The 24,982-nt window shown below is 34.7% G+C and overlaps 2 protein-coding genes and 2 long non-coding RNA genes across 5 annotated transcripts; 3 read left to right on the top strand and 1 right to left on the bottom strand.

Annotated features, from left to right (window-relative positions):
• The first annotated feature begins 3,289 nt into the window (after positions 1 to 3,289).
• Positions 3,290 to 6,446, top strand: LOC140036121 (uncharacterized). Its single transcript, XM_072077403.1, has 6 exons — positions 3,290 to 3,316; positions 3,451 to 3,663; positions 3,761 to 3,856; positions 4,585 to 4,730; positions 5,423 to 5,642; positions 5,995 to 6,446. The coding sequence occupies exons 1-6, from the start codon at positions 3,290 to 3,292 to the stop codon at positions 6,190 to 6,192; spliced, it is 900 nt and encodes a 299-aa protein (XP_071933504.1). The 3' UTR covers positions 6,193 to 6,446.
• Positions 6,447 to 10,438: 3,992 nt separating this feature from the next.
• On the top strand, positions 10,439 to 11,362 carry LOC140037200 (uncharacterized). Its single transcript, XR_011841128.1, has 2 exons — positions 10,439 to 10,642; positions 10,834 to 11,362. It is a non-coding gene; the product is annotated as an uncharacterized lncRNA (long non-coding RNA).
• A 5,926-nt stretch (positions 11,363 to 17,288) lies between these two features.
• On the bottom strand, positions 17,289 to 20,605 carry LOC113731650 (uncharacterized). Of its 2 annotated transcripts, XR_011840249.1 has the most exons (4): positions 20,298 to 20,604; positions 19,837 to 19,883; positions 18,146 to 18,487; positions 17,289 to 17,656 (listed from the first exon to the last, which is right to left on the bottom strand). It is a non-coding gene; the product is annotated as an uncharacterized lncRNA (long non-coding RNA). The 2 variants fall into 2 exon arrangements; XR_011840248.1 differs by having other exon boundaries at positions 18,146 to 19,883; positions 20,298 to 20,605.
• Positions 20,606 to 22,177: 1,572 nt separating this feature from the next.
• On the top strand, positions 22,178 to 23,577 carry LOC140036700 (BURP domain-containing protein BNM2A-like). Its single transcript, XM_072079145.1, has 2 exons — positions 22,178 to 22,394; positions 22,587 to 23,577. Exons 1-2 carry the CDS (start codon positions 22,338 to 22,340, stop codon positions 23,493 to 23,495), a joined length of 966 nt encoding a protein of 321 aa, XP_071935246.1. The 5' UTR covers positions 22,178 to 22,337; the 3' UTR covers positions 23,496 to 23,577.
• Positions 23,578 to 24,982: the final 1,405 nt, after the last annotated feature.

Raw genomic sequence — 24,982 nt, 5'->3', positions numbered from 1 at the left:
TATCGATTGACAGAAAAAAAAATCCCCTGATCCTAGTTCGGACAGTGAATTGCTCGATCTTCGCTCAAGTTAAGGTTAGATGCCTGAGTTTGGGAATAGCCCGATTCAGCTTTGACTCCAGAAGACGACATTGACAGATACAATGAGGTATTCATAAAGATTACATGGAGTATCATTTTACATGTCAGTGTACATCAAGACCTGACATTCGCATCTATTTGCATCAAAAACAAATCCCCAATGAAACCTTACTAGTGCCAACCCCATCAGCTGCTTCTCTAGCGGAATCCTAAACTTTCATTTCTTGCAATGTCTTTTCCTTTTCTTTTATTATTCTTGTTATTAAATAAATAGGCTGCTGAATCAATTCCAAATTGTCGAACAACTTGAGTGAGTATTTTAACAATTCCATCCTCGAATTATAACAGCCATAACCAAACAACTTGATGTTCACTAATCACCTTTGGATATTTGGCAATGTAGCTTATTTGGTGCTGTACAGTTGACCCTCTTTGCCTCTAATTTTTAATTGCCCAATTGAACTAGAGTATATATTAATCTAATCCGTGGTTTGGATGAAAACACCGCAGATACTTTTGACCTTTTTTTTTTTTTCATTTTAAACACAACAACATTAGACTAACATGAAGTACTCAGTCTGTTTTGGCTTTTTGGTCTTCATTTAATAATGGTAAAGGTACTCTGCCACAGGCATTTCAAGGGTAGAAAAACATCTCTTCCTAATCTGAAATTCGCAGCTTGTCTCCCAGATGGCTCTGGTACATGAGTTGGTAGGTATGCCTTTGAATTGTATACAGTTCATGAAAACAACAAAACTCAAGTATTTAACTTTTCAAGAGATGTTGGTTTGACTACGTTTGAGATGATTAAATCCGTTTGAGTTATGAAACAAATGAAAAAGCAACTTATTTTGGATGAGTTGAGCTCCACATCTTTTAGACAAAGCCAGAAGCTCATCGCATGCAAAGTTGCATCATCACAGGGTATGCGAGGGAGGTCTTCACGACTGATTTTCGCCACATTATGTAAACATGCTAAGGAGATAAAAGGCAAGGAATATAGAAAAGATCAAACAGGAGAAAAGTAATCCATCATGGGGGATTGGAAAATTCTCTTGCTAGTGGCTGATGCCTAATCAAGAATGGCTGAAAGAATAAAAAATGAATGAAAAGTAGAAACAGGGCAATGGTTATTTAAGTTGGGTTGGGTGATGGTGGGGAGGAATTGTATGCAGGTAGGATTGCAGCGCTGATTGGTGCTTTGTTAATTTTCTTCTGCACACATTTTGACTTCAGAGCAAGTAGTGGGTTGGGTACTCTTAAAAATCTTTCTTATCGAATTCTAACTCGCATATTTAAGTTTTTTTTTTCCATCAAATCCTATCGAATAATCTTATAGGTTTTAACTTCCGTTACTAAACTCTCAATCTCGGAGCATTTATTGAGTACTCTCTGCCCCTAATTTGAATAGTTTTAAAAAAAGGTAATTAATTATTATTAAACTAAAATTAATGCATACATCATATTAAATCAATACATTATTACGTTAAATTTTAAAATGATTAGAATTAAGAGTTTGAGGATTTGAGGGATGATAAGAAAGAGGATTTGAGAGTTAATTAATAATCATTAATATATATGTGTGTGTGTGTCGGATCTCGAATTCTTTAGAATTTTCTTATTAAACTCTAATTAATTACCTATCGGTTATTTAATTGAATTAACCATCGGATTTAATACCCGCATGTATTGAATTTTACCTTATCAATTGCCATTCTTATAAGTAGGAGGGCATGGCAATAGGGGCTCAACACCTCGCACTTAATTTAAAAAAGTCGAGAAAAAAAGGGTATAGGGCTGACCACCAAAAATAGAGAATAGGCCAACAAATGGACCAGATGAGCACTTGATTGCAAACTTTTGCAGGAAGTTGTAGACCCACAAGAGAAGGAAAAACTGAAACAGCTGTACGTGTTCACGAATCAAATGAACAAACAGTGACTCTGACTCTTTGTAACCATTACTCTTTGACTCTTTGTAACAATTACTCCTGCATCGCTGCATTATTACAATTGCAAAACACTAGCCGCAATAATAAAGAAACAATAAAGACTACAAAAGTCAATAAGGGAAGGCCAAAGCTTAAGCTTTGGTCTCTTTGGCAGCCAATCTTGCCTTCTTAGCAAACCCAAGACCCTTTCCCTCAACAACAGAAACCCATAAAACTATTGCCAGCTCTTTACTGAAATTCCAACTGTTTCTTTTCAATTTTTTGGTCGGAAATTTTTTTTACAGGCATATATATCGACTCGTTACAGGGTTTCTGGTCAGCGGACTGGTCAAGTCGTACACAAAGATAGGATCTTTCTTGCGTTTTCAGGGGAAATTTTGAAGTTGGCGGATCGGTAAGTGGAACTTTTTGATGTTACTTATATGATAATTTTATGTTATTTTTTTGGTGGATTTTTGAAGAAAGATTGGTTCTTGATTGAGATTTTACCGTTAGCGGTGGTGTTTATTTGATGATCATCAAAGTTCTTTCTTTGCTCTCCGACAGGTTGTGAAAATAAAGGCTTCGGAATTGGAGGTTAGATGTTAATTTGTCGAGGAGAAGGGTGAGGTGGGGCTGAATTATATGGATAACTTTTGCTGCTTCAGTTCCCAGGTGAGCTTGTCCCAGCTGCTTCTCCATTTGGATTTCTTTCTTTGTTGTACAGATTGTTTGAATTATTATTATTCTTGTATCGGTTCTTCGCTAACTATCGGAAAGCTAATTTTAAAAAAATATTGGAAAACTGATCCATTTGTTTTCCTTATCTGAAGGAACTGATCTCTTTCGTTTACTTTTTCTTTTATTTGCTTTTGATTTTCCTGTGATTTGCATTGCTTTCCTTACCTCCAAAAAGTTGCATTAGTGACTAGTTTTGTATTAGTCTATGGTTTTGAGCTTTAAAGTGTCTCCTAGAGTCAAATTTGATGCTAGTCTTCTCCCCCTTGAGCTCACAACTAATATGCCAGTAATTGCAATTTTGTTCCTTTTTCCAAAAATAAACTTGCATTGGCTTCAGGTTATGGCTTTCTCATCCTGATAGGATAATAAGGGTTACTGGTGCTACATTGAATGTTAGCACAAAATAAAAACTGGTAATTGTACTAATCATTGAGGCTTATGTTCATGATCCACGTTTACCCTTGTCGAATTAGTTACTACTAAGTTGTTGAAATGCCATGATGTGATTTCGTAGTCTTAATTCAACTCATTGAATAATATGGTGATTGTGAGAGGGTCTCAAGGAGTCAGATAAGAGAATGCTCCAACTTATCACTAACTGTAAGGAAGACGTGCATGCAGACTCCCGTTAAATGTTCTTTTTTCTTTTTATTTTTCGTAGGGTAATATGTAATATTTCTAAACGCGCTTGCATAACAGGAGGCACCGGATTACCTAAAAGAGCTAATAAGGAAGACCAGAACCCTGACTGACAAACCTTTTGGGGTTGGTGTTGTTCTGGCTTTTCCGCACAAGGAAAACATAAGGGCTATACTGGATGAAAAGGTAGCGGTCTTGCAGCTTTCCTGGGGTGAGTGCACAAGTGATATAGTGCTTGAGGCTCACAAAGTCGGGGTCAAGGTTGTACCACAGGTTAGTCTTGTGAGCTGATTTTGCTGTTTGAGATAAATGTCCTTTTTTGTGCTTGCAATTCCTTAATAACAGTTGAGATTGCACTAATATCATAAAGGTGGGGAGCTTTGAAGAAGCAAAGAAAGCTGCTGATGTGGGTGTGGATGCAATAATTGTCCAAGGACGGGAAGCTGGTGGACATGTTATTGGACAGGTATAGTTGTTAGTGTACTCATCAGATATATATTACTTCAGTTCAATGTAAAAATGGAGTGGTATCTTATTGAATTTGCTTCATTTTCACAAAACATTGCTTTGCTATTGCATACAAGTGCCCATAAATTTTTACATATTGTTATACTATACACCGTTGTTATGTTAAGATTGTGTTATGAATGGTTTTGTAAGTTGTTTTATGTTTCATATTGTGTTTGTATTATAACAGTATGCTTCCCTTGAAATGAAATTAACTTGACTAGAATGATATAACTTAATTTGTTCCTTCTCTGAATCTGCATTTGGGTATAAGTAATGGGTGTACCTAGATATAGGAAAAGGTTATACTCTTGTACAGGGTACTACAATTGTAGACCAACATTTAAAATTCGATAGGGAATCTGTAAACTATGTGTTCTGCAGTTTGCTAGTTGCCTAAACATTTCAGGCTTCCAAAACCTTCCATTTTTTAAGAGCATCTTTACATTGCAAGTGACTGACTTGTATAACTTGTAATTTAATTTTTGAGGGCATTTCTTGAGACACTTCATTTATACTTTGAAATTGAAGTTCCAAGGTATAGTTGAATCCTAGCTCCACATCTGTGAAATATTTATGCCATGGTTTTTAAGGCATCTGTTAGTTAAACATCCTCTGACCATGAGCAGTTTCTCTCTCCGTATTCTCTCAGAGTTCTGAAATTGACCCGCATTGGAAAATTTGCAGGGTGCCTTAATTTCTTTGTTGCCAAGGGTAGTTGAGCTTGTTCAGGGTCGTGATATACCAGTTATTGCTGCCGGTGGAATAGTGGATGAACGTGGTTATGTAGCTTCCCTGGCCCTTGGAGCTAGGGGGATTGCAATGGGCACTAGGTATGTGACTTCTTTGGTTGTTAGTTTTCTTTATACCCGCTTTTATTTGATGAAAGCACAGTATCTGGTTAATCTTCGGACGGAGTAACAGGGATTCAGTCTGCTTTTATAAAAGTTTCCACTGTATAATCTCTGTTCTTGGTGCAATCGCTAGAAACCATTGCATTCTGCAATGAACATTCTAATCATTGGCAAAGTTCTTACCATTCAATGCTTATCCACTTTTTCTGAACAACTTTTGGATTTTGTGTCCTACAAACTCTCGATTAGCTTGATATTCTCTGGTTAGAGGTTTTGGAATCAAAAAAACGAGAAGTAAACTGTACTGTTATATATACATTTTATGTTATCAAACTAAAATGTCTGTTGTGGAATTGGAGCTATTTGGTCAATTATTTTGTACCATGATTGTACCTGGATTTAGTGGCATCTAACATCAATATGTTTCACAAGTGGGTACCAACCAAATGCTACACAAGTAAAGATATGAGCCAGAGTATATGTCAGCCAGCTAGAAATATATGGTTCAAACATATTTATGCCTAAGTAATTCACCAATATGTGTCCAATTTCTTTGATATTTGATAAGATTGGTCTTGCATTGCCATTTTCCTAATTCCATTAGACCATCTTTGATAGTGCATCATAACGATGCTTGGTGTACTGAACGGTGGCTAACTCATTTTTCCTAGATTTCTTGCTACGGATGAAAGCTATGCTCACCCAGCATATAAGCAGAAGTTGATCAAATTTGATGAAACAGAGTACACAGATATATTTGGCCGTGCAAGGTGGCCTGGAGCGCCTCAACGTGTTCTGAGGACTCCATTCTTAGTGGAATGGAGAACTCTTCCCAGTGATGAGAATGAGACTAATCAACCTACCATTGGTCATTCCACCATACATGGAATGGTAAATACTTTTCACTACTTGCCTTTCTTAATCATTTGGATGTTCCTCCTTGAAGTTTTCCTCTAATGTGTTGTAACTGTGATTGAAATTAGGAGATAATCTTGCTGAGGAGCTCATTTATTCAGTCACAGATGCAGTCATATAACTAACGAATTATCTTATTTGTATCAATAACTCTTCTTTTTTTTTTTTTTTCTGTGAACAGTTAATTGAGTGATGTAGGTTTGTCTTATCAGACAACCAAATGATGCTGACTATGCACGTGTATTATTGCTTCATTAGGTAGAGTGCTTGAGGTTGTGGTTGGGCTAAATTAAATTTGCCTGACACAGTTAAATTTGTGGTTGTGCAGGAAAAAGAGATTCGTCGATTCGCTGGCACAGTTCCAAACCTGACAACAAGTGGTGATGTTGAAAGCATGGCCATGTATGCGGGTGAGGGAATTGGCCTAATTAAAGATATCTTACCAGCTGGGGAAGTCATTAGGAGGATTGTTGAAGGGGCTAAGCATCTGATCAATCAACAATTTGCCTGTGACATGCAGGCTTAGGCATCAGTTGAATCGATACAAATAGTTAATGGTTGTAGTAGTATACAAGATTGCAAGTTTTTGGGAAGCCATCCGCAACCCAACCTCCGTCACCCCGTCTTACCCCGGAATGCCGGAGAAATAAATCACTGTGAGAAGGAAAGAGAAATTATGTGCGTTTAACCAGTCAAGTTACTATGTGCTGTATTGTAGGAAAGAACAAAATATTGTATCATCTTCTTTAATAGGCAAGAAATATTTTTATCTTGTGTTTACCTCCTTGGTAAGCATGTGCTTCAGGGTTTACGATTTCAGATGTGCAACGCAGTTGATCTCAGTACAAGCCCATCCTGGTCGAGTAAGCACTCTACAACTTAATAATATTTGTTCCAATGCTCATTCTACAAGAGTATATGGTAGAAATGTGGTGGTAGCAGCGTGACAGTCAATTGATAAAATAAGATTCAATCAAATTTTGAAGGAGAACATTTGCCAATCTCGTGTACGTCGGTCTTTCCTGTCAACCTTGTGCTGTGATGGAAGCTATTCCGTCAGTAGCTAGTAAGGGGATTTAATAATGTGGTTAACGTCGCCATGTTTCTTTTTAACACCATCGTCACCATTGTCATCAATTTTAGCCAGTACTTACCAAATTGAATGAGTCGATCTCGAACTGTTTCTGAAACGTGAACTACTAATCGTGCAACTTTAAGTTAACTCGATAAATGTTCGAGTATAGTTTGATTATCAGGCGCTCGAGCTCCTCGACTCGGCTCGATTAACAGCACCACTCCTAGCAGGGAAATATCCCATTGACGCGTCAATTCAGTCGCTATAACTAGTCAAGTGTTACTGTCATGCAACTTGTTGACCACGCTGAACGGTACCCTAAATCCCAGCCAACTCCTCCCACTGAACACACTGCAATTTCTTATTGCATTACAATATTGAAAATCACACAATATATGCCTTACCAATTCAAAGTTCAAGCTTCTTCTAACCCGGTACAGAAATGAATGAAATGCAATAAACAAGACAGATTTGCCAGGGAATGACTGGGAAAATAGTAAGTTCCAACACTTGCTACAAATTTCTGAATTGAGACTCGCACTCCAGGAAAGAAAGTGCAAAACTCCCAATGTCACCAGTAAGTCTCCACCAAGAGAAAAGCTGGCCAGATGAAGCATCGATTAGCACCTGTCCAGCCACGGAAATCAACGCTGCATGGAAACCGAAAGGAGAATTGCTGAGCCGGTGTTGTTGCATTGCAGGCGGCACATGTTCCAGTTCGACCTCCACGTCAAACCAGATGGCGAAAACTCTGTCATGTTCCAGTTGGACGTCCATCATTTTAAACGTGGAAAGATGATTAATTTAAGAACGGAGACCAACTGAACACTAAATTGCAAGTGGCCCCTAAAAAGGGCTGGCAAGTAAAAGGGGTAATTTCAGAAACATCCCCCGAGATTTTTAACAATTTCACCGAACTCCCTCTCCCTTAAAAATTAAACAATTACATATACCTCCCTTGGGATTTAAAAAGACAATTTAACTCTTAAATATTTTAACGAAATTATCTTATTTGGTATACATATATTTACAATGAGTTTCCAAATTATTTGTTAATTCTTTTTCCTTCTTATTTCTTTTTGTTAATTTTTCGTCAATGAAACTGTAGAACTGCCACTATTGTCTCTAGTTTCTATTGTAACTAAATGTCGAATTAGTACTTTTTTTTATGAGTTAATTTTATATGTAATTCAATATTTTTGTTTATCTTGTTTTCTATTTTTTTCTTTTTAATTAACAAAAAGTGAAAAAGAAATGGGCCAAAACCAGTATTAAATTATGATAATTCCATTACTTGAAAATTTAATAAACTCTAAATGAATTTTTCAACATATTTTTTCTAGCTAATAAATCTAAATCTATAATAAAATACCATGAAAAAGTTTCCAATCTAAGCTAGTGCAATCTTTTTTTTTGCTTAATGATTAATTATGAATTGATCCAAGGTGTAAATAATTGTATAATAATCTTTTGTTAAAGTATTCATAGTTGTATGAAGAAATAATTGCATTTGAAGTATTGTGTACCATAGTAGTCTTTAAAAAGTCATGTATACAAAAATAGTGTGATGCAATCATATCAGCTAAATACTAAAATTCATACAATAGATGAAATGTATTCTCTGGAGTGGTAATTAAATTTATGATGTGTGTGATTATATTGACATCGGTATTCATTTTGAGTAGAAATAAAAGGAAAGGTAGCATAGTGCATTCGTGCGTTAGTGATGTATTACTATGTAACGAAATTAATAAGTTAACCAATACAAAAAGTGAATTAATAAATGTACACGCCAATTACTATGTACGATAGTGCAAGTGTATTGAAAAAGGATAAATAAAATTAGAAGGCAAGGATAAAAAGAATAACTCAAATGCATTAGGTGTGAGAGAGGTTATTAGAAGAGACAAATTATAAATGAAATTAGTTGGAAGAGAGTTAGATGAAACAATAAGTAAAACTCAAGTAGAACAAATTAGTTGTTATACAATCAAAATAGATAATTATCGAAATTGGCAGAGTATAAATGATTAACTCAAGTGGGATTTATGGCCCGTAAGAAGGATGTGATTAAAAGTTACAGGATGGAAGCAAAGAAGAGTTAAGTATTGTCAAATTTTTTAGTGTAAGTGGCAGGTTTCGAAGTTGGAACCTTTTACTTACACTCCATCTCGCGTACCATCCAAATCATCCATTCATCTGTAAGTTTCGTCCATAGTACAAGTTAAGGTGTCACGAACATGTTCGAGTTCGGTTCATTTGAGTGAAAAAAAAGATTGATTGTATAATAAATAAATCAAACTTGAACACGATATTAGGTTCATTTAATAGTCGAGACGAGCACGATCCTATTCACAAACTATTCGAATAGTTCGTGAGCACATATATAATGACAAAGAATAAATGAATAGCAATATGAGTATATTTTTAAATATAGGATATATATGCCTTGTTTCGTAAGAAAAAGTAATTATACATGAAATGATTATTAATTAATTTGTTAAAAAAAGAAGCATAATTAAATTTATTCTAAATCATGAATGATTTTTAAAATGCATAATTAAATAGTTTTCAAATTGAAATTGGAGTTAGAGCTGAAACTTGAATTCGATTCATTTAATTTAACAAATTGACATCAAATTTGAAGTCAAACATATATACAAATTATTGAAGCGAATTCAAGCAACATTTTTAGGTCATTTAATATTCAATCAAGATCGAATAATGTTCATATAATATGTGAACAGATCTTGAACATCATGTAATTAAATGGATTTGGCTCATGGAAAACATATTATACAAGTATAATAAAAGTAAGAAAATCTGTGAATCTAGTAAAATTAAATGGTAAAGAAACTGAATGGAAAGTAGATGAATGATCGCTTGCTAAGTAGAAAAAAGGCAAAAAAAATTTTTTGGGTAATTTGGCAGAGAGCAAAATGCACAAGATATTAGTAATGCTTTAAAACATTGTTAAGACTATCTGCTCGATGCAGTTACACCATTGCATAAAAATGACCTTATTGATTAAAAAAATGGGAAAATTGCCAAGTTGTACCGTTAACCTCATAAATGGGAACCTTTTTTGAGGAACTTAGTGATGCAATATGTTGCTTTAATCAAGTCCCAAAAAGTTTAAAATCGGTCAACGAATGTAACATTAATAACATATATCATAGGTGTCAATGCATCTCATTTGTATGTATAATTTTTGAATGCCTATCGTACAAAATAGTATTCACATAATTATGGATGACATAAAACGTGAATCTTAAAAATGAAATAACTAATTATATGGAAGTGTGTTGTAGTTTGTACTTATATAATTTACCTTAGTCTAAAATAGCCAATACTGAGGACATTTAAAAGAGAATTCTTCCCAAAGCAATCTAAAAATTTCTTGGAAATCTTACAAGATTGGTTCAGTGTTATGTCTCTAATAGATGGTTATAATTTGATCTGGATTTGAATTCTACTGAGAGGTACAGTAAAAATAAAAAAAATTATTGAAAAAACAACAGGATGTTTCTTTTGTCCCTTCCAGGCAATTGAAAAAATATATTCAAGATACTCATGCCTTTACAAAATACCATTTCAATTCATCTTATTTTATTCAAGATATTTGTACTCTAAGTTTGCAAAACAGTCCCCGGTGATATAGAATTATTTTCATTACCCGCTGCCGCCTCGACCGATCACTAAGTATTCACGGGTCCCATGGATAGCACTTCACTCACTGTCAAACCGGTAGGAAACCGACACCGATGGGCTGCAACCAAACAACACATGCTGGCCGTCCCCATTAGTGCTACTGCGGTGGCTCATGGCACACCACATCCTTCCAAACCATTGCTTTACTCTTCCTGGAGGCATCCACACCGTCTCCACCATATAACCATCCGTACCGTTCTCTAGCCTAATCATTATTTTTTGAATCTGATATCTTTTTATTTTTGTCTGCAAAGTTACCATGTAAAAGTGACTCTCTTTCTGGATATGAAAACGTAATACACCACGCACGGCCAAAAGAAAAGGTTTTTGGGCTTTTACCTGTTTTTTTTTTTTTTTTTTTTTTTTTTTTTGTCAACACAGGGGTATCTGGGGGTAGCGGTCTGGGACTGGATACCTGACACCGCCGTTAACCCCAACTAATCCCACTGCGCCTGAGAGAGCGGGCCCCACCGAATCATCAGGAATTTACCCCGGCTGCCCGAGCTCGGAATCGAACCCAGGCCCTTCTCACTCAATGGAGCTACAAGGACCGCCCGAGCAAACCGTGGGGGGCTGGGCTTTTACCTGTTTGATTTCTCCGATTTGCACGTCCTATTATTCCACATAGCGTCAGTGTGTGGCAAGTCAAAAAGCGAGGGAATATTCTGAATCACAGCATAGGTTGCAGCACCCCGGCATAAAACTATAAATGGATCCCGTGGCCGTGGGAAAGGGGCACAGACAACCACGTGTTTAATTGTACAGCGCAGTTAATTGCGGGAATGAGTTCAATTCGAAATAGGATGGATGAAATTGATTATATTAGTGTGTGTATCTATTGTGTTATTGTTTAGATTGCACTGTACAATTGAGATTTGATAGATTGTAGAAGCCCTTGATCCAATCCCACGAGACCATGAGCCTAATAAAGCAAGCTTTCTGAAATTTGTCCAACTTCTAGACGACAATAAAAGATCGGGAGAACAGAAAGCCAGAAACAGCTAACAGGCTACACGTTCGCTCCCCCAATCTTGAATGAAAATCTGAAGGGAAATCAGAATAGCTCTGAATTAGTTAGTTGCTCTTTTGTCACCTCTTCAAAAAAAAAAAAAACAGTTCCACTTTGATTCCTGGAGGACAAAGCCGATAACAGGATGAAATGCTACATAAGCTGGAAAGACCTTCCACTGTTCAAGAAAGAAAGACAGAGAAGCTCTTCGTTAAAATGCATCTGTAGTGATATTCATACTTCTTCATTTCCAAATTCAGTTTTTTTTTTTTTTTTGGGCCAGGCGGGGATGGGGAAATTCTTCATTTCTGAATTCAAAATGGTACCTTAATCTTTTCCTGTATACATAATTGGTAGTTATTTCTTGATTATCAGGTGCCCCATAATTTATTTTTTCAAATCCAAAATCCAAAACAAACTTGACAGCTTCCTTCAACTTCTTCATTTTCATTGCTTGTTTGATTTGTTTAAAAAACTGTCTTTGTCGGCAAGACCAAAAGAGGAAAGAGATTAGCTGTCATTGAGCTTTCGTTTGGGTTTTGTTCGTTGTTTGTTGTTTGATAGCCCAAGTGGGAAGGTCGGCAGGAGGAGCAGCAGGTAACTCAATAGCGTAAATGGGAAATGGAATTTCCTCAATAATGGGCATTGTACAGTACCCAGTGATGTGTCTTTGTATGACTTGAAGATTAGCTAGCAATGATAGCTGTGAGGCTTAACATTAATTAATGATCTAGTTAGTGGCCAGAGATCAAGGAAAACAAGATGGACTTGATTTGTGGTATTATTGACTCTGCGTCTAACACGTTCTAAATGTCAATGATATATAATAATAAGGCTGTGGCTGTATTGCTGTTTATTTCTGTAATCAGAATAGCCCATTTTTTATCCCTGAAAAGATGGATGGAGATGCCATACCCATACCCATATGGTGGTGTTCAGGTGCCGTAACACGGTTGCTCAGTCAAATGCAGGTGGCCTGGTTACTTGTGATGACAAAAAATGCATCGGCCATCCTTGACTAGCCAAGGCAAGACGACAACATTTCTAGCCTTCTTGAATTCTTCCCAATTCTATATTAGTACCATAAAATTTCACTTACCGGAATGGCTTTGCCCATGCCACGTCCATGCAGCTCAACTAATTGTACTTCACCACGCAATGCATTTATATATAGGAAAAGTCTGAAGTAACGACAGTTACGATAACGAAACTATTTTTACCTGATATAATAGGTAAAAATACTTTTAGCGACCATTTGATTACCTGTTGTACTGGTCATCTAAATGAAATAGTACCTAAAATTTTGGTTAGTAAGTTTTGCATAAAAAATAGTAAGTTAACTCGATATATTAGTAACTTTTATGTCTCAAAAAGTAAACTTGAATAAATATGGAACTATTTTTTTTTTTTGAAGTAAAATACTACTCTATATCTGAAACTTAGTTTTTGGAGAGTAAGTTTAGTTCAAGTAATAGTAAGTTTTTATAGATTAGTAGTAAATATTGCTGATAGAATAGTAAATTTGGTTAATCATCAAAACTTAATAGTTTGTGGCATAAATTTACTATTTTACTTAAAGAAACTTACAATTGTACATATCATTTATAAATGTTATATGTTTGAAGCATTTTAAATATACTATGAAAATTTTTTTTTTTTGCATATGACCTTATAAAATATGTAAGAATAATTTGTCATATTTTAAATTTTTAATTATGGGAAAATAAACAACTAAGTTCCCAAAATATTTCACTTTTATTGTTTAAAAAATCTCAACTTGTTGGTTAAATTCAAAATAATTCTATTGTCAAAAATAGTTTTTCTCAAATTAACTTTCATGATTAGATGTCAGATACTAAAAATGGTAAAGTATCCCTCATACGTATGTCAAGTATATTTCAGACTTTTAGTAAAAAAAATTTTTGTTGTTAAAATAACATTGTATCATAGTGTACTAATTATTTTAGGACCATTTTATACGTGAACTAAATGTAATTTAAATTCTACAATAGATTATATATGCATGTGATTTTCATTTATAATTATTGGATCCTATTCTTATGAACAATCTCCCAAGGAAAAAAAATCCAGAGCATACTGATTTTCTTATATTAATTGTTATACATTTTGTCATTTTTATTATTATATTATTTCTCATTTGTTTAGGCTTTTACTCTTATTATTTATTGTGTCTCAGATGTAAACTTATTAAAACTTTATCATCTTATTATATTCATAGGCGTAAAATTATAAAAATTTTGATATATAAACAAGTAATATTCTATATATAACTAGGAAGATTTGTTGTAACAGTTATCCAAACTTTCAAACTTTTCAAAAATTGAAAATGATTTAAAACTTATAATACAACAAAATTTTATTACATATTTACAAGAATATGTGAAAATTCAAACTATTTTTCATAGTATTTTAAAATATACAAATAATTTTTTTTAAATTATACCTATAATCATATATTATACAGGTATCTTATGAGTACTTACTAACTAAGGTACTAAGAATTAATGATTAATAAAACATTTTATCGTTATTTCAAATAAATTTCCTGATACTAGTTTGAAATATGTTTTAAAATAAAATAGCACATGTGTCCCATAAATCAGTAAGTTTTGATTATTAATCAATTTACCATGTTATTAGTAAGAGTTACTATTTATGTATAAAAACTTACTATTACTTGAATTACACTTACTCTCTAAAAAGTAAGTTTGGGATATAAAGTAGTAATTTATTTATTTAAAAAGTAAGTTTAATATTTATTCCAACTTACCTTTTGAAGTATAAAAGTTACTAATTTATTACTGTTAACTTATTATTTTAGATAGAAAACTTACTTTCTTATTTTTAAGTGTTATCCTAATTAGGTGGATAGACCTATCAAATAATTAAATGGTCGCTAAAAGCAAATAAAAAATAAATCGAAAAAGGTCATCTAAGTGTTATCCTATTTATGTCTTAAAAAGTAAATTGAAATAAAAATGAAAGTTACGTTTTTTAAAAAATATATTACTACTCTATATTCGAAACTTACTTTTTGGAGAGTAAGTTTAGTTCAAGTAATAGTAAGTTTTCACGGATTAAAAGTAAATCCTATTGATAGAATAGTAAATTTGGTTAACCATCAAGACTTACTAGTTTGTGGCATAAATTTACAATTTTACTTAAAGAAACTTATATGAAACAAGTATTAGGAAGTTTATTTAAAATAATGCTAAGATTTTTTAAGTAAAATGATTGAAACTTAATATTATAGTTAGTAATTGCTGGTAACGTAAATGTATAATATATGATTGTATGTATCATTCATCAAGGTTATGTGTTCTAATAAATTTATTTTCTAGGTCACAAGTATAACAGTTAAATTTGTACTAATGTGGCATAATCTTTGAAAACTATAATAAATTTACCCACATATTAAGTTTCGTGAGATTCAAATATATTTTGTATCATTTAAAGTATGGATTTATATGCATTTTTTATGAAACTTACTTTTAATTGGCAAATAGTATGTAAATTATTATAAAATAGCATTTTATAATAATCATAATTTTTATAGGTGAATGGTATATAAATTGTTAAAAAAATTGCTAAAATTGCCAATTTATAAATGATCAAATCTTACTACTTTATGGCATATATTAGTTTGGTCAACTACAAAATTATCGTAATTAAGTGTACGTTGGTTGTTGATTTGAAATTTGCACCCCTGTTACTATTTCGTTATTTCTACCACAGGTTTTTCTAATCAAAGTAAAACAAAGTCAAATATATTTTCCTTTTGTATGTAGTATTTATATTTAGTAAAAAATTAATAAACCATGATTACATTTCAATGCTTCTAATGGAATTAGTAACATTTTCTAAATAAATTGGAATAATTTGTAAAATATGTTATTTTTTTACCAATATAATTAGGGGTGGCAACCGGGTCCAAATCGGAGTGGCGGGTCGAGTTGAGACCCAGGTATAATAGAAAACTGTCTGACGCGAACTTGACCGGCCAACCCGAAACGGGTCAGGATATCTGACCCGAATCTGAAAATTTCAGGTTGTCGGGTTGGCGGGACGACCCGAATGACCCAAAACGTAATTTTAATTTATTAATTTACCACTGTAATTTCTAATTCGCACAAGACTAATTACATAATCAAGTAATAAAAATTAAATAAATAATCCCAAACCTAATCTAAAATAAATTAAAAACACCGTAAAAGTGTTTTATTCCGAACCAAATACAAAATAAATAAAAGCAATATAAAAGTAAAAAATAATATAATACATTATTTGTCCAAATATAATAATTTCAACTTCAAATAAGTTAAATAAATTCATTTAGGGTTAAGTGATGAATGCCTTTGAAAAAAAAGAATAACTTAGTTTAGTTAGGTAAAATAATTTTTAATTCATAAACAGGTGATCGGGTCGTATCGGGTCACCCACGGTTTGACCCGAATTCGACCCATTTTCTTTTCGAGTTTGTCGGATTCGACTCGATTCTGACCCGAACCCACGAAACCTCAATCCGAATCAATTAATTTCGTGTTAGGTTCATATTGTATTTTCAGGTCGTATCGAAAATTACCACCCCTAAATATAATCAAAAGAAATTTGCACTACTAAAAAGCAAGTGGAAGAAAGGATGATGGCATAAGTATAAATGTGAGCAACTATATACATATCACACCATAAGTTTAGGTTTGATTTGTTCAAAACATAGGTAATTTATTCGTTAGTAGATATAAAATGCATATTAATTTTCTACAAATGGAAAGTACAATTTCATATATACTAACCATTAACAGAATATGTAGTTCGAACACGATCAATTGAACGCATATTTCGTTTGTTAAGCTATCATTTATTTTGTTACTTAGGTTGAATATTTACATTTGAATAGAGTATTGATATCGGAACTTCAATTATTCTTAACGAACTTCAATTAAGACAATTTTAAGGACAACAATTGCTAAAATATAGATTTCTTAATTTTTTTTGAAAAATGACAAAAAATTTACACTTTATTGTGAAAATATCAAATTATTAATTCAATTCAAATTAATTTTATAATAAAAAATATTATTCCTCAAACTGGTTGCTTAATCCGTATCTATGCCCGTACTAGTGTCGAATGAATAACTAAAATTTGAAATTGCAACAAAAAATATTTTTTACAAGAAAGGTGAAAATAAGTAGAACTTTTGCTAACTTTAACCCAAAATTTAAAAAAAAAAAGATAGGCCTTTTTGTAGTTTTGAATTCAAAAGTGTTGTGGTTGTGATAGAATTCTTTATTAAATTTTGAAACAGTTAAGAATTCAAGAGATAAGTACAAAGGTGACTTTTATTAGCCATTAATTTTAGTTAGAGTAGGAAAGGTCGATGCACTAGTAACGCTTGAATTTCTTTATGCCAAAGAATTCATAGTACCTAAAGCTGGTAGCCTTTTTACGGATTCATTGAAGGTATTTATGAGACCCCCACAATTATTGTTTCCTCGGTTACGATAAATGGACAAAGAAAGTCGAAACTAGTTTGTCCCATTATTCCTAATGGCAGATTGTCATTAAATAGAAAGGTGGATTACTTGTTTATTCGTAGAGGACGTGGGAAGATACTATTTGTTTGGACTTCTGCTAATCGGTTACTGAGGAAATCACAGCACTTAACTTCACAAAGGCCGATGCTCTCTCATAAAAGTGCCGTCAGTCTATATAGGAAAGCAACACACTTTATTTTTGGTCGCACCGAAACGAATGGATAAAAAGGAACTTCTAATGCTCGCAGAAATAAATAAGAGTATGTGCTCCTACGACAGAATGGATGTTACACCGCTATTAATGTGGTAAGGGCAAATCCCTTTAGTACTTTACAGCAAAATGTAGCATGTAGTAAGTAGCTGCTTATATAAAACCACTGAGGTTTTTCATGGTTAAGCATTAGAACAACTACTGCATAATAGTCCCTGACTAAGCTGAACAAAATGTGAGAGGGTCACAACTACAAGAGTAGTAGCGCAATCAGAAAACACCTATAAGGCTATAACAACTAAGACCAAAAGCGAGACTGTGTCCGATGCACCCCATGTTTAACTAGAACCATCCATATGGAATTCCATGATTAATGCTAATCTTTCCTGCTTCCTTTCACTTATTCCATCCCGTTGAGATATCCAGTCCTGAAAAAGAACATGACTTTTAGTTTTAGCATATTTGGAAGCGGAAATAACCAAATGATGACAATAATAACAGTAAAACGTATGCGTGCTTCAAGTCCCTAAGCTTTAGCAGCAGAACAAGCCATGCGAGGAACATTTCTATAGTAAACCACCTGTACCAATTTTGAGAATATAAGTATAAAAAACCAGAATAAGGCTGAAAGCCACAACAACAACTCAGAGAAACCAAACCACCCTTCTCCAATCATCAAGACAATATTAAATTTATCTAATAATATTCTCAAATATCTAAGAATGATATGAGATTTAATAAGTAATAAAATAAAAAACAAAGCATATGGCCGCCATACAAAAGCAGAACCCCAAGAATCCTAGAGAGTCCAAACCTTCTGTGCCCAGTAAACCAACAATACTAGCTTTAGGAGTAAGAACAAACAGTTTGAAGTAGATGATCAATATTATCAACAAAAGAGAAATGAATACTTTTACCTAGATATCTTGCAACACTGTTTCCTATTTTGTTTCAGTTTCCCTTGAACCAAGAAGAAGGGGGAGATTCAATCCCATGTAATATAATACGGTTCCGATGTCCAAAATTTTCCCAAAACTCTTCTGACCATTAGCTGTCCTGCCGCCAAACCTGTTGATCAAGGGACCATTTCAAAAAGAAAAAGGGCGGACAGGGGACCCCTGAGTTAGCTTCAGCTGAGGAATTACACTTTGTCCCAATTTCATAATCTTCCTTTCTTGAATTTAAAGGGGCTTGGGTTCCCTTGGGGAGGATCGTATAGCCTGCACTGTCAAGTCCTTTTTTCCTTCTCTGCTCTTTTCCTTTATTAAAGTAACAACTCTAGCAATCACATTCTTGTCTATTAAGGCATTTAGTTAAATCTGATTATATTGGAATATTCCTTGCCCAAAAAAAAAAAAACTTTTTCTTCATAGAAGCGCTCTTTTAGTCTCTGAATCATTCCATCAAGCACAGAGCAACAAGCAGCAGGTAATTGGAAACTGAAGACAGAGATTCACAGGTCTGTATTTAATTTTCTTGATCTTTCTTTATTATTTCACTTTCATGTCAGCTAAAATCGTTCAACTAAACTGTTGTATGCGGGCCCTTTTGCAGGAGTTTAGAGTATTGTAGTATATTTTGTGTAGCAAAATTATGCGGTTAATTGTTGAATAGAATTTTCAAAACAACAATAAATCATCACTAATACAAAAGGGATCTTTTCAACATGCATGAAATACATAAATTTTGGTCAGAAATAATTGTATGTAAAATCTGACCGCCAAAGCTGTAACTCCAATTGCAGGAAGTTACGATTAAAATGAAATTTACTGCCTTTTAGCCCTGTAGCCGAGAATGCTGTTATATTGGAGGATAATTTGGCTCAAAAAAAAAAATCAAAGATCCTACTTATGAGCATCAGTAAAGATTTGAAAAAGGATATTTAATTGGAACTTTTCTGTTTTGACTATCTGAAAGCTTTTATTGGAGGGAGAGTGGTCTGGATTAGTTTATTGGATTACTAATGCTGGAAAAGATAGCCATTAATCATGTAACCTTTCTTTAATCTTAAATTAATGCATTATTAAAACATAGGCAATAGTGGTCATTTGAAACAAGAATTAGTTTAGTTTTTGTTGTGGTACTTATTCGTATCTCCTGCACCACTTTCCCTAGAGCCTTGAAGTCACTTGCTTTAGCTATGCTAACAATTATATCCGGAATCCATGAGCTAGTGGAAAAGTATTCATTGCATTGCTTTGTCATCAGTAGTTTTATCTTTGACATTATAATCTTCCTCTGTTTAAGAAGTTGATTAGGGACATGAACCATGACTTTTATAAGGAACTGGGGAATATCTATACCAGATCGATGGATAACCAAAAGGTGCATGTGCAGATAAATAAAGGGGGGAAATAAAAACTTGGCATTTGATTTTTGTTCATGTACACACACTCATGAGCTAATAGGCATGTACTTTATGTTAATGTGCACATAAATGTTAGCATGTTACAAAGTATTTGGTGGACAAATAACTTTCATCAATTGGTCAGGCACTTGATCTGATGGTGATAATATTATTGTTTCATTCCTGAGCAGATTTCAAATTCATGCTATAGTATTACAATTACTTTCTTTCTTTCTTTCTAAAATGAGTAATCATTTATACCATCAAACAGGGGTCTTGCAGCGGCAATGGACCAGAATAGTGTGGAACTGCAGGCAGAAAAAATTCTTACACTTCTCAGTCCTTTCGCACCGAGTAGCAATCATAACACAGAAAAAATGCCTTCGCACCGAGTAGCAATCATAACACAGAAATTTCTCTTTGACATTTCACCAAACATCTTATATGCATTCACAAATTAATCACATTTAACTTAAACGCCTAGTCTCAAGTCCTTTCCTAGATGTTTCATATGGCTATTAACCATATTTTACCCGTAGACAATCAAAACTACAACCATTTCCTAGATGTTTCAGTGGACATTTTCAGCCCCAAAATTGCAATAAAATCTTCAAATACTCAGCCTTGATTTCGTAAGAAAATCTTGACAAACAAAACAAATGAAATATAAATAAATTACAGCAATATAATCAAACGATTTCAAGTGGACATGATGGACTAACCTCGGCACTGCTCTCTTTGATTGGCTACCACCGTCGCTAACCCTTTTATTGTATCCGCATATGGCAGCACCCAAAAACAACCGATCGATGAGAAAGGATAGAGGGAAAGTGGGAACTGAAGATGAAAATTTGGAAGTGAGAAAATTTATGCAATTGAAACCAAGAGAAAGTGTGGACTAAAGTGGAATCCTTTGCCTGGGAATTCAATTGTATCGTTGGAACTGAGAACTAAGTAATAAGAAGGCAGATGACTTTAAAGAGATGATACCCGGAAGTGTTTCAGAACCCAAAATCGTTTTCAGAAACCGGTAACTTTTTTACTTAAATATGAACATTTTTTACTTTTAGTATTAGTAAGTTTGATTCAACCATAAGTAAATTTTGTCAAATAATAAGTAAATTAAATTACTCAAAGTGTAAATTTCTATTTTGACTAAAACTTATCTTTCAGGCATAAACTTACTAGTTTTAATTAAAAACTTACTAAAGTTAATATTAATTATTTTAATATAATATTTAAAAAGTCGCTAAAAATTTGGATCTGTCACTAAAGGTAATAGAAACCTGTAATAGCAGGTTTCCTTAATATCGTTACCATAACTATAGGCACTGTAGCATTGTCCTTATATATATATATATAATAGTAAGAAGTCAAGACAAAACTCGCATAAGTTGTCGAATCAAATAACTCACGCATTTAGACAAGACTCCAAGTCAAAAACTTTTAACATTCTCTGCACCTTCTTTTAACACCCCTGTGTTGCCATAACGGTCAACTCCATTACCCGTTCATTTGCTACTTCCGCGCGTACGTGCGTGTGCGTGTGTTTTTTTTCAAATAAAATAAAATAATGTATGCTGTAGGACAGGTTCATGCATGCTCTGCTAAATGCTAAATTCGCTACAGGTGCATTCCAACCCAGACAGAGTGTCCTCCTTTTTTTTTTTTTTTTATACTTTGTGTGATCTCTTCAACTTTTATATGCTTTCCAAAAGTCCACTTTCTTGGATTTGTTGTTACCTAACCCAAAAAATTTTTTTTTTTATCAATCAGGTATTCAACAATTGCATTGGCTGAATCATGAATGAGCTGAGCTACGGGTTGCTATTACGAGAGTTCCCCTGGTCTTTTGCCCCGAAAGAGACCTTAATTCAAGAAAACCAACAAGGAAAACATTTAATTCTGATCCGCTAGCGGTAAGACAGGTTTCCTGCTCATAGAAAGGGACACAATTGCGGAGATAGATTTATTTACAATATCCAACATACAACTCAACTCATTCGATGCACTTAAACTAAAAGAAAAGATAAGATAGATCATCCCGTGCTTGTATCTTTTTTTTTTTTTTTCGACACATGGGTGTCCGGATCAATTCTTACGGGGTCCGACTAATCCCCTGCGGCCCGAGCCCGGCGTCCCAACCCAACCCTAGCACGTTAAGTGCGCGGAGGAATCCAGCGGAGTTGAGACTCGAACTCGGGACCTCTCGGTCCCTGTGGGAGGAGGCTACCGCTGGACCATTTACGCGGGGGCCGTGCTTGTATCTATTATTTAGATATAGAATGTCTTTTAAGTCACTCTTTATTTTATAGGTGAACTTTTATTCGATTGGCCGATAAGTTTCTCCCGACTTACCTGGGAAAAAAAAATTTCTCATTTCACTCTCAAGTGTCAAAATTAGTTAACGTCTTTCTACTACATTTCCTCCCGGATTTGGGGCTTATAAGTGGTAGGTCAGTGGAGTGAAAGAATTGCAAAATAAGCTTCCGATGAGTCAGTCAGCGACTTGTTTGCCTTGAGCTAGTAGTAGCCATGTGGCTCATGCCATTTCCCCACTAATTTAAAGCTTACAATTTGGCTTAATTGGTCAGCATGCAGAAGATGTACTAGTATTAAACGAACTTCAAGATTTTTCTTATTTATAAGTAATGGTCAAAAGTGAGAAAAAACTTAGCAGTGCAGTACCGCTTCCTTTTCATTAATTTCATTTCCACGAGTACAACAGAGAAAGCAAAGGAAGTTTTAACAGAAAAGCAGACATGGCTGCTGGACTCCATTCTTGCATTTTCTTCTTTCACACGTTAGTTGTCTTGGAGGTAATCTTTCAGTTTCTGCCATGCAAAACACTACTACTACTACTACTTTATTGCTTTGCAAGTATTTGATGGTTGAGAAGTGCTTCTTGCCACCAATACAGCTCGTTCTAATTCCTGCTATGCTATGAATCTCATACTGCTACAGAATCTGAAGCGTGTGCATGACTTTGATCAATTTGAATTCGATTGCAGTGTGTTTGTGGCAGTAGAGCCAGGAAAATTGCTGAAGAACCCTTAAATGTTCATGATCATAAAGAGACGCGCGAGATGCTACAAACAACCAGGCACAACCTTAATGCTCCGATCTACGCACCAGACAGCGACAATCTCGGCCGCAAGCATGTAGCAAATGGAGTGCCGGAAAAGCTTGATCAAATGAGTCCATCTGTGTCGTCGGATAAAGATCATATGTACGAGCTTGCAGTAAAGGTTTTCTTCACCGACAAACAGATCAAACTTGGGAACAGGATTCCAATCTATTTCCCCGTCGTAGAGCCTTCTGCCAGACCCCCTCTACTGTCTAGAGAAGAAGCTGATTCCATTCCGTTTTCATCGTCCCAACTGCCGTATCTTCTCCATCTCTTTTCCTTTTCCCAAGACTCCCGCCAAGCCAAAGCGATGATAGATACACTGAGCCACTGCGAATTCAAACCAGCGACAAAGGACGCCAAGTTTTGCGCAACGTCCCTGGAATCCATGCTTGACTCTGCACGTGAGATCCTGGGATCAAAAGCCCCACTGAAAGTTGTAACTACGAATCACCTAACAGAACAAACCTCTAGCATATTGCAGAACTATACAATCCAGGATGAACCCCGAGTGATCTCGCCTGCCAGAATGGTAGCATGTCATGTTCTGTCTTACCCTTACGCAGTCTTCTACTGCCATACTAAAAAGGATAACAAGCTTCTCAAGGTTTCGCTTGTGGGCGAGAATGGAGGAAGAGTGGATGCTGCAGCTGTTTGTCATATGGATACCTCGGATTGGGACCCTAATCATTTAGCATTTCGTGTCCTGAAAACTGTGCCCGGAGGCTCTCCTATTTGCCATTTTCTCCCAGAGAATAATCTTGTGTGGGTTGCATCGACTCCTGTTTATTAATTTTAGCCAGTTTTGTAAATTCTACATGTTTGGAGTGCTAATCCCAGTACTCTCCCGAAATGAAATCTACCTGTTGTGCAAATCCACAATGCTTGTTTTTGTTCCATTTTGTATTTGCTTTTATTTGAAGCGACGGCCAACTAGCAAATTTCATCGTCTGCAGGAATCTAACTCAGAACTGGGGAAATTAGCAAAAATCTATGTGGTGCTGTTGTTTAGATAACTACTCTACTAACTACATCTGTGAGTTGCATCCTTCTGTGCTGAGTAATTGTTAGAGATTCTCAGTTGCTACTAATTTGAGAAGTTAATGATAAACTTAAATCGAGCTTACGTTGATAGCACAGCGGTAAGTGCTTTTTTCCTTATTCCTTTTTTTTTAAAAATTTTTTTTTTTTAAATTTGGTTTCGAGCGGACAAGCAATCAGTCCAAAGAATGGGGTTCATGTTGTATAACTCTTAGTAATTTGAAAGAGGCGATTTATGAATGGTACTCTAGTAATTTGAAAGTCACTTGTGCTCTTTTGCGCTTGCTTTTTTATTTTTGCCTTTACTTTTTATGTTGTTGTTAGTCTGAAATCTGAATCATGGTTTGGAATTGGAGTTTCCTTTAGTAGTATCATTTTTTTTTATAGAGAATTGGAAAACCTTACATCTTTATAAATAGCAATTGCACATATCTTCAAAGGTTAAATTATCGTAGCTTCAATTGCTCTATATCTCTTTTAGGGTCAGATTTTTATCAAATTCCAGTTGAAAACATCACATTTGCACACTTGAAAGGTACATCAAAGATGGTGAACATCGATTCGATAAGGACTGTTATTGGGATAATTGGAAATGTTTATATCTTTCGACCTCTCTCTCGACCGTCCCAACATTCGTAAAAATATGTAAAGCAAAATCAGTTGCGGAATTCAGATCAAACCCTTATATTGTGACGCTATTGAATTGTGCAAATGTGGATATTTTATGGTATTTCATTTGTAAAATCTCAAACCGTCTTAGTTTCGACCATCAATGGTATTGGACTTGTTAAAGAGGCCATCTACCTCTCACATTATTCTTTGTTCACTCCGATTGATTTGTGGGAAAGGCAAACGATCATTTATTTGCTCATGACTGAAACAATTGCAACTGCCATCGTAATTGGCATTACTCTTGCCGTCTAGCACGCCGAGAAGCAAAGGTCTATCTTCGTTGGTGTAATTTGCATGCTTCGTTGACAATTATGAAAAATGTGATCAAGAAAAAAGAGTGTGAAGTACATATCGCTTGCTAATTTGCTCAATGGTATTGTTTGGGTTATGTTATGCTTCACTCAAATTTGATTACAACGTTACGATTCCCAATGGTATTGGAGCACTTTCTGGACTCGTTCAGATTGCACTCTATGCTTGGTATTATCGCAGTACAAATTGGAAGGATGATGCCGGTCAAGAAGCCGTCTGAGATTCAATTCTCCAACAACAATGGGCCGGTGGCCT

Source organism: Coffea arabica, chromosome 2e (assembly GCF_036785885.1).
Source record: "Coffea arabica cultivar ET-39 chromosome 2e, Coffea Arabica ET-39 HiFi, whole genome shotgun sequence".
Classification (NCBI taxonomy): domain Eukaryota; kingdom Viridiplantae; phylum Streptophyta; class Magnoliopsida; order Gentianales; family Rubiaceae; genus Coffea; species Coffea arabica.
This window is presented reverse-complemented; position numbering and strand designations above follow the sequence as displayed.

What these genes read in the sequence shown, in the direction of transcription:
- LOC140036121 (XM_072077403.1), top strand. Translation starts at nt 3,290, where the DNA reads ATGGTGATTGTGAGAGGGTCTCAAGGA. An exon ending in GGGATTGCAATGGGCACTAG is followed by an intron (nt 4,731 to 5,422) that starts GTATGTGACTTC and finishes CATTTTTCCTAG; the next exon opens with ATTTCTTGCTACGGATGAAA. An exon ending in ATTCCACCATACATGGAATG is followed by an intron (nt 5,643 to 5,994) that starts GTAAATACTTTT and finishes GTGGTTGTGCAG; the next exon opens with GAAAAAGAGATTCGTCGATT.
- LOC140036700 (XM_072079145.1), top strand. Translation starts at nt 22,338, where the DNA reads ATGGCTGCTGGACTCCATTCTTGCATTTTCTTCTTTCACACGTTAGTT. An exon ending in ACACGTTAGTTGTCTTGGAG is followed by an intron (nt 22,395 to 22,586) that starts GTAATCTTTCAG and finishes ATTCGATTGCAG; the next exon opens with TGTGTTTGTGGCAGTAGAGC.